The 10,000-nt window shown below is 45.7% G+C and overlaps 1 protein-coding gene across 3 annotated transcripts in view; it reads right to left on the reverse strand.

The window, feature by feature from the left end:
- phkb (phosphorylase kinase, beta) overlaps positions 1-10,000 on the reverse strand; it is a gene marked incomplete at its 5' end in the record, with an annotated part of 71,587 nt that overhangs the window by 7,164 nt on the left and 54,423 nt on the right. For 2 of the 3 annotated variants that reach the window (XM_084436713.1, XM_084436714.1), the window contains 8 exons: positions 508-598; positions 5,381-5,438; positions 5,952-6,033; positions 6,392-6,554; positions 7,512-7,570; positions 8,246-8,336; positions 9,315-9,397; positions 9,934-10,000. The exon at positions 9,934-10,000 is cut by the window's right edge and continues 38 nt beyond it. In XM_084436713.1, the coding sequence (XP_084292839.1) occupies positions 508-598; positions 5,381-5,438; positions 5,952-6,033; positions 6,392-6,554; positions 7,512-7,570; positions 8,246-8,336; positions 9,315-9,397; positions 9,934-10,000 (694 nt within the window). Of the gene's footprint in view, positions 1-507; positions 599-3,494; positions 3,586-5,380; positions 5,439-5,951; positions 6,034-6,391; positions 6,555-7,511; positions 7,571-8,245; positions 8,337-9,314; positions 9,398-9,933 lie in introns of all 3 variants that reach the window. The other variant, XM_084436715.1, reaches the window with a different exon arrangement.

Raw genomic sequence — 10,000 nt, forward strand, 5'->3', positions numbered from 1 at the left:
AAAATGTGGGTAATGTACTTTATGTGTTGTGTGTGTGTGTGAGAAGGAGAGACACGTACACACACGTCCTTTTTCTCTACATAATATGCATAATTATTTTTGTGGTAATTCATGATTAATATTAATGTCTTTCTGCTTTGGCAACATGTTTTGTTATGAAACGTCATGCCAATAAAGCTTCTTGACTTGACTAGAGAGAGAGGGAGGTATAGAGAGAGAGAGAGAGAGAGAGAGATGGTGGTTGTGTTTGGGGGGGCATTGCTAGAGTACATGGTGTTCTAGCCACACACACATTCAGTCAGCTGGACAGAGAGAACACAAGCCAAACCATTCTAAGCACCTCCCATAGGACCATAGCGACAGGAGTTCATTAGAGTTGTTCTAAATTTCCTAAAAGTTCGAAGTTCATAAAGCTATTTCAACCCACTTCATTGATAATCAGTGAACATTAAAATGGCATCCAGTGTGTGTGTGTTGTATTGGCCCCTGCTGCTGTGGGTGACTTACCTGCTTGCCATGCACTAAGACACTAGTAATACTGGGGGCCAGGCTGTCCACTAGCTTAGATAACAGACTGGCAGCGAGACGCACACCAGACCTGGAGGACAGAAACACACAGAGGTCAGCCGCGCAGACTGGAGGCCTGGCTCGCAGCACGGACACACACAGACTAGTAACGCCCAGGAGGGCGTGGCATTACGTGTGTTTGGTATGAAATGTTTTATCTGGCACGGCGCTGTAGATCCAGTAATCAGGGACCGCGGTGCCAAGTCCCTGTGGAACCAGGGCGTTCCATTAGCGTTCTAGGACCCTCTCACTGGGGGCTAGGTCTATCAGGAGCGCTGACACGTTCTGCACCAGGATTCCGTGGGTGTGCATTCAGTTCTCGCTCCAGGCATTTTCTACAAACTGAGGCAATTAATTTTCCCTACTAGATGTCTGTTTTGTTGGTGCGGAGGGCGGGGGCGGGGGCAAGGGTGGGGGTGGGGGGGGTTGGGCGGATGTGGAGTAGAAACATTTTAATGTTCACCGATTTCCGAATGCATTATTATGAAAGAGTGAATGCAGAAAATGTCTCCTTCTGCTTCGAGGAGTCCTATGAGGGGGGAAAGCAACCAGGGTTAGCGGTGGTTATGTCAACAACAACAACAACAGCACAACAACGACAGGACAAAGGGACTAGGTAACCATGGAAACACCCCCCCCCCCCTGCAGGTTTAGATATAGAACACTGCAGGTTTGGATGGTTTGGATATAGAACACTGCAGGTTTAGATATAGAACAAAGCAGGTTTGGATATAGAACACTGCAGGTTTGGATATAGAACACTGCAGGTTTGGATATGGAACACTGCAGGTTTGGATATAGAACACTGCAGGTTTGGATATAGAACACAGCAGGTTTAGATATAGAACATTGCAGGTTTGGATATAGAACACTGCAGGTTTGGATATAGAACACAGCAGGTTTAGATATAGAACACTGCAGGTTTGGATATGGAACACTGCAGGTTTGGATATAGAACACTGCAGGTTTAGATATAGAACACTGCAGGTTTAGATATAGAACACTGCAGGTTTGGATATGGAACACTGCAGGTTTAGATATAGAACACTGCAGGTTTGGATATAGAACACTGCAGGTTTGGATATAGAACACTGCAGGTTTGGATATAGAACACTGCAGGTTTAGATATAGAACACTGCAGGTTTGGATATAGAACACTGCAGGTTTGGATATAGAACACTGCAGGTTTGGATATAGAACACTGCAGGTTTGGATATAGAACACTGCAGGTTTAGATATAGAACACTGCAGGTTTAGATATAGAACACTGCAGGTTTAGATATAGAACACTGCAGGTTTGGATATGGAACACTGCAGGTTTGGATATGGAACACTGCAGGTTTAGATATAGAACACTGCAGGTTTGGATATGGAACACTGCAGGTTTGGATATAGAACACTGCAGGTTTGGATATAGAACACTGCAGGTTTAGATATAGAACACTGCAGGTTTAGATATAGAACACTGCAGGTTTGGATATAGAACACTGCAGGTTTGGATATGGAACACTGCAGGTTTGGATATAGAACACTGCAGGTTTGGATATAGAACACTGCAGGTTTAGATATAGAACACTGCAGGTTTAGATATAGAACACTGCAGGTTTAGATATAGAACACTGCAGGTTTGGATATGGAACACTGCAGGTTTGGATATGGAACACTGCAGGTTTAGATATAGAACACTGCAGGTTTGGATATGGAACACTGCAGGTTTGGATATAGAACACTGCAGGTTTGGATATAGAACACTGCAGGTTTAGATATAGAACACTGCAGGTTTAGATATAGAACACTGCAGGTTTGGATATGGAACACTGCAGGTTTGGATATAGAACACTGCAGGTTTGGATATAGAACACTGCAGGTTTAGATATAGAACACTGCAGGTTTAGATATAGAACACTGCAGGTTTGGATATAGACAGTATGAAATGTGATGATAATAAACAGTGGGATGGTGTCTGATTAAAGGTGAAGTCTGTTCTAATGGCTGTTCCTCTCTGAGTTAAAGGTGAAGTCTGTTCTAAAGGCTGCTCCTCTCTGAGTTAAAGGTGAAGTCTGTTCTAAAGGCTGTTCCTCTCCGAGCCTCCAGATTCGTCTGACTGCTGTCTGATTGGCCAAAAAAGAAAGATCTCACTAGGATTGCCCAGACCCAGAGTCCCCAGAACACACAGTCCATTCCCACCACAACGACAACGACAGCAACACGACCACATGAGGCCAGTGAACAGCTGACTGAGGTCAACCACCTCTAGAACGCTGTCAGTTAAGCGGCAAGGTCACTCATGGTTATTGTACACAGAGCAGGGGTGCGTTCACATTTAGCCAACATGGCAAACGTCCGCAAACGTTTATAAACTATTTTAAAAGTTTTTTCATTTCGCTCTGTGTTTGTGGTGAACAAAAATAGACGCTGGACTGAGGGAAATGTAATGTATGATTAAATTCATAAATAAATGAATACCGGAGGCTCTTTTACTTCTAACTAGTGTTAAATTAGGTTGTACTAGCGGGACTACATCCAAAATATATCGTCCAGAAAATCATCGGTGAACACAAGGTTTCTCTGCTCAAATTTAACCGCTCAGAAACATGTTCACCATGAATGTTAGCCTCTGAATTTGAACGCAGCCCTGGAAAACCACACTGGTCATCCACACTGCTTAATCAGTCTACCGGTCTCTCTGCCCGTCTGCCCGTCTGTCTGTCTGTCTGTCTGTTCGACCGTCCGTCCGTCCGTCCGTCCGTCCGTCCGTCCGTCCTGTCTGTCTGTCAGTCAGCCTGCCTGTCTATTTGTTTGTCTGTCTGCCTGTCTGTCTGCCTGTCTGTCTGCCTGTCCGTCCACCTGTCTGTCTGTCTCTATCCGCCTGTCCATCCGTCCGTCCGTCCGTACTCATGCAAAGACCTGTCTCTCTGGCCTGTTACCTGCTTGCCGTGGACCAGTATGGAGGTGATATGTGGGGCTATAGAACTGGCACACTTCTTGATGATGGCTGCTGCGTTGCGCATCGCCACCCTGTGGAACCACCAGTATGAACAGAACCACCAGCCAGTGTGAACAGAACCACCAGCCAGTATGAACAGAACAACCAGCCAGTATGAACAGAACCACCAACCAGTATGAACAGAACCATCAGCCAGTATGAACAGAACCACCAGCCAGTATGAACAGAACCACCAGCTAGTATGAACAGAACCACCAATCAGTATGAACAGAGGTTTTTTTAATGTTTTAATCAGGGTTTCCGTTGAACATTTCAATGTCCCGGACAAACGGAGATTCTGGTAATATTATAGGTGTTTGTCGTGGTGATTAGCTGTTGTGTAGCCTACACTGTATGTCGCACTGAAATGAAAAAAGCATTCTGTCCCATTTTGGTTCACATAATTAGTCATAGTGTTCACCTATTCAACGAGGTATGCCAAAAAAATAACAAAATTCCACTTTTGTTGTAATCTTATATCAAAGTATATAATTTCTTACTTCCTGGAAAACGGTATGTCACGTGCAGTGACGACAACAGGTACCTTAGATTTTAGGCCAATAATCTCACGACATCCACCCATCAATCAACACTATCCTTCTATCGAATCTGTCTAAAGTTCTTAAAACCCGTCCACTTGTCAATGTTCCAATCAAATTCCTCTAAACATATGTCCCACCTTCATAGCTTGTTTGCGTCGGAAATACGTCAAACTACGGAAGTTAGATGATCTCAAACGTCCGTTTCAGTGCGACTTTAATGTCTATTTCTCATCTGCTACGATACGATGTGTACTATATGTTAGGCTGTAAAAGTGTGGCATTCTGGCTCTGGTTATTTTATTTAGATTCGGCCTGATGGCCTTCTTCAGAATCCATTAGGCCAACAGGTGTTGTTAAGGTGTAAGGCCGCCGACACCGTCTTTGCCTCGCTGAGCTTCAATCTCCATTTCCGGAGGTATGGCGCTAGTGTCTGCATGTCCTGGCTTAGTGTCTCCTCCACGGCCTGCCAGTCTCCAGCTGAGTACAGCAGCGCAAGGTCATTTGCGTGGGCATACTTCCTGGAGACTGTGATCGGCAGGTTGTAGGTGTAGATGTTATAAAGGAGGGGGGCCCAGGACAGATCCCTGGGGGACGCCGTTCTTAAGGCATTGTAACCTGCTTCACTGTCTGCTACCGGTGGTGAGGGTGAAGCTGCGGTTTCAGACAAGCTCCATGATCATGCTGACCATGTGTCTGTCCGGCAGCGGGCGGAGCAGCATGAAGGTGAGGCTGCGGTGCATATGGTGTCGTAGGCAGCCGTCAGGTCTTCTTTTGCCGCAAGATGTGACGATTCGCGGTCTTTGCCCTCGTATGTCCCACTTTTCACAAATTGTGATGCGATTTTGTTGGCAATCGTTTGTTAGCCTACTTATTTAGACTCAGAAGATGAGGAGGACATACCTGTTTATTTTCTATCTATCTATCTAATCAATACAATTCAAATTGTGCTTAGAGCGAATTATTTTCACGGGACATTATGACTGGAGAGTTTGAAATATGTCGGACTTCAACAGATTTTCCTGGATAAAAACCGGTAATTACTGGTTAACGGAAACCCTGATTTTAATACACAATCATGTAGTCAGCAGGAGGGGAGGAGGAGGTGACCAGAATAAAGAATCTCAACAGGAGAGAAGAGTCGGAGAGGAGGGGGGGGGGGGGAGAGGAAGGTCGGAGAGGGGGAGGGGGGAGGGGGGAAGGGTGGGAGGAGGAAGGTCGGAGAGGAGGGTGGGGTGGGGGGGAGGAAGGTCGGAGAGGGGGGGGGAGGGCGGGAGGAGTGTCTGACCAAAGTTTTCTGCTTCCTGCTGTTCTGTAGATCCTCTCCAGCTCATCCAGCAGATTCTCTGCAGACAGACAGACACACACACACACACACACACACACACACACACACACACACACACACACACAGAAAACATTTACTGAAATAATTATATATTTTTTAATAAGACCGACTAATTTTAACATCACTGTGTTTGTTCAATGTGACATTTTGAGCAATTTTCCCTCTGGGATAAATAAAGAATCTACCTACCCACCTGACTCTGTGTGTGTGTATGTATACATGTGTTTGTGTGAGTGTGGGTATTTCCCCCACTGTAGCAATAGAGATATGAGAGTGTGTGTGACTGTGTGAGTGTGCGCGTGTATGAGTGTGTGAGTGTGTATGTGAGTGTGTATGTGAGTGTCTGAATGTGTTTATGCGTGTGTGTGTGTGTGTGTGTGTGTCTGAATGTGTTTATGCGTGTGTGTGTGTGTGTGTGTGTGTGTGTGTGTGTGTGTGTGTGTGTGTGTGTGTATGTGTGTGTGTGTGTGTGTGTGTGTGTGTGTGTGTGTGCGTGTGTGTGTGTGTTTACCATCTCTGGTTAAGTAGTCGTGTCCCTCCTTCCTCAGGAGGATGCTGGCCAGCTGAGCCTGACTGGTGAGACAGTCACAGTCCTGGAGAGGAGGTTACACACACACACACACACACATACACATAAATAAACACACACACACACACACAAATAAACACACACACACACACACACATAAATAAACACACAGTCACACACAAACACACACACACACACACACACACACACTCACACACACACACACTCACACACTCATACTCACACACACACTCATACACACGCACACTCACAGTCTCACACAGTCTCACACAGTCTCACACAGTCTCACACACATACACACACACACACACACACACACACACACACACACACACACATCAAACAGACACCCCCACACTCCCAAACCCAGGCCCACACAGAGCAGCAGCTCTAGCACTCACATAGAACTTCCTCATGATGTCGTGAGTGGGTCTGTTCTGCCACTCCGCCACGTCGATCTCAGGCTGCTGCTCCAGCTCCGAGGCGTTGGGCGTGCTCATCTGGCGCTTCACCTTGGAGTGCTTGGGCATCTCCAGCTCCTCGAAGCTCTTGAACTCTGGGATCCTGAGGGACCAACGGGCGTCAGGTCCAAACCCCTTGTGGGTTCTTTGTATATTCAGAACACTGTTGATCTGCATAGCGCCTGTTAGCAAAAGACTGGAAAGTTCTGTGGTGTATGTGGCTCTGCATGCTACTGACCCTGTCTGCCTCTCTGACTCCCTAGTGCCTCTCCCTCTTATATTCTAACCAGGTCCTGTGGATGCCCCCCTGCCCTCCTAAGGTCCCCATAGCTCCTGGAGAGGCCCCCTGCTATCCTCGTGTCCAGCTCCATTCCACTATGTGTCGCCAGCTGTCCCTATCAAGTCAGCCCCCCCCCCCCCGCCCCCCCCCCACACACACACACACTTAAAAAAAAATAAAAAAATATTGGCTCTCTGCTTTTTGTTTCACCACTTCTGCTTAGCGCCTTTACGTACTTTGCTCTGTATTCTCTAAGAGCCTGTCTGCTAAGTGCTTACTGTGATTTATGTGATACACTTAAATATTCTATTATGGACTACAGGGATAGCTAACACATAATGGCCGACCATGTAAGTAACATCTCTGTAACTATTTATCTACTCTACTGATACTATTTGATCAAGTATTTAACCCATGTTTATTGCTCTGGAAATGTTCCAAGCCAATAGATTGAAACATTTTCCACAAGCTTGCTGAATCGTCTCCTTGAGAGAGGTCAGGGAAAATTTTTTACAGCTCACTTTTCGGCCCCTGGGTGAACTGTTTTTTTGCTTACCTCTGGAAATTGTAGGGGTAAAACCTATGACCCTCCCCCTTTGCTCTCTGTAAAGCGCATTGTGTTGCCTCTGTATATGAAATGCGCTTTACAAATAAAGTTTAATTTGGTTTGATTAAAGTGGAGATGTGGAGACTCTGAGGCAGGACTAGAGTTAAATGATCAAACTGAAACAAGGCCTCTAAGCTTATGTGTTGTTGTTGTTGTTGTTGTTGTTGTCTTACTCTGCCTCGTTGACCCGCAGGAAGTCCAGCTGCTCCACAATGGCACCGGAGATCAGGGTCTGGAGAGGAACAGACCAATCACAACGGCCGGCTCTAAATACTATCTGAGACCCTTTTACTTATCAGCGCTGGCTGGACTCTGGCTGGACTCTCAGGTGGGCGGGGTTTGCAACTTTGGGGACAGCCCATTGGTTCCATTGTGCCAGACAAGAACAACTGAGCACAGATAAGTAGTTGAAATTCATTCAAATAGTATTTGGACCCAGCTGTGATCAGAAAGCAGAGGAGTAAGGTTTCTACTGTAGGGTGTGTATATACAGTAAAGTGCTCTACTGTTACTGTATGCTAGCAGGTGATATTGTGGTAGTATGGTGTTACTGTATTCTATCAGGTGATATTGTGGTAGTATGGTGTTACTGTATTCTATCAGGTGATATTGTGGTGTATTATATACTGTAGCTGTGTGCTAGCAGGTGTGTGGTAGCCTAATGGTCCATGCTGTGTCGGCCGCCAGAGCAAAGCTAGTTATAGTTACGACTGCAGGGACCAACGCTCCAGCAATATCAATGAGACCATGAAAGACAAGTTAAGCACTGCTCTGGTGTGGAGCTGCTCGCCAGGTAATTCTGCTTCATGAAGCTCCATCAGCAGGTAAAGATGTCTCCAGAGAGAGCTGTTAGCAGCTCAGAGCCCTGGCTGAGAGCTTTAGAAAAACCACAATCCCTCCTCCCAACCTGCAGTCTGTCCACGTGGACCTTCACTCCCCCAATGTTGCCCTTCTTGAAGGAGGCCAGCATGTCCAGCACTGGGTTGAAACGGCTCCCCCTAGAGGTGGAGGCAGAGGGGATTTTACTGTCACCATCAACAACATGGATACAGTCAGTGATGCTGGAACAGGTACTGAGCAGTAATGCATGTGATTCTATGACTCAGTCTGAATACTCCATTGTGGAGTGGATGGATGGATGGATGGATGGATGGATGGATGGATGGATGGATGGATGGATGGATGGATGGATGGATGGATGGATGGATGGATGGATGGATGGATGGATGGATGGATGGATAGATAGATAGATAGAGATCGATCGATCAATCAGTGTGTGGGTGGACAGACAGACGGACTGACGGGCGTACAGTCAGACAGATATATATATATATATATTTATATATAGATAGATAGCTAAGCAGCAGCAGTTGTAATTATAAATAGATCTATCTGCTGCTTAACTATCTATCTATCTATCTATCTATCTATCTATCTATCTATTTATAATTACAGCTGTTGCTGTTGCTTAGCAATCTATAATCTCTATATGGAAGCAGCAGCAGCAGCTGTAATGATAAAAAGATATATAGATACTATGTATGGATAAGTAAGCAGCAGTAGCAGCAGTAATGTCTTTAACATGTGCTCCTCAGCTGAGGATCAATACGGCTGTGATAAGGCCAGCCGCCTGGCTAGAGTCATATAGATGAGCATCATTAAACTGGCGTCAGCAAATACAGCCACACAGCACTACATCTGCTCTGGTGATCAATACTGTCCTCTGGATGAGCTGAGACAGACAGACAGACAGACACCAATACTGTCTACTGTACGAGCTGAGACAGACAGACAGACAGACAGACACCAATACTGTCTACTGTATGAGCTGAGACAGACAGACACCAATACTGTCTACTGTATGAGCTGAGACAGACAGACACCAATACTGTCTACTGTATGAGCTGAGACAGACAGACAGACAGAGAGAGAGAGAGAGAGACATAGAGAGAGAGAGACCAGTAATAGATACTTACCTAATGTTATCCTCTCTGATGAGAACCAGGAAGAGAGGACGACCCTGCATCTTCCAGCACTGCTTGATGAACTGCAGGGCGTTCTACACACAGACACAGACACGTTACACACTTCTACACACAGACACACAACACCACCACACACACGTTACACACTTCTACACACAGACACAGGCATTGCCATCAACACGTTATACACATTGGCATTGAATGAACTGCCCACTGACGTCAGGACAGCAGAGTCACTGCTCATCTTTCACCGCAGGCTCAAAACTCACCTCTTCGAGAAGTACTACAACGATCCTCCCTCTTAAGCACATATTGTATTTGAGATTGCTATTCTTGCACTTTGCCTTCAGCACTACATTATACTCTTAGTCACTTGTTTAGAAAGCAGATGCACTTGTGAGTTCTGGTGAGTCGTAGTGCAGTAGTAGTAGTGATTACCTATGTTAAATGAATTTTGTCTGCAGTCAACTATGCAACCATAAAATAGGTATGAGTATCTGATCATCCAAATCACAAGTGTATCAAAAGAGTTGTGTTGAATTAAACAGGAAGTAGCGACAGGATGAAGTCCATGGAAAAAGGAGCAGGAAATGAGGTCACCATGGTTCACCTTGATGTCATCGATGAGGAGCATGACGTCCTGGGACAGGTAGAAGTCACTGAGATCAAAGACAATC

The sequence above is a fragment of the Borostomias antarcticus genome, assembly GCF_949987555.1.
Source record: "Borostomias antarcticus genome assembly, chromosome: 4".
Taxonomy (NCBI): Eukaryota; Metazoa; Chordata; class Actinopteri; order Stomiiformes; family Stomiidae; genus Borostomias; species Borostomias antarcticus.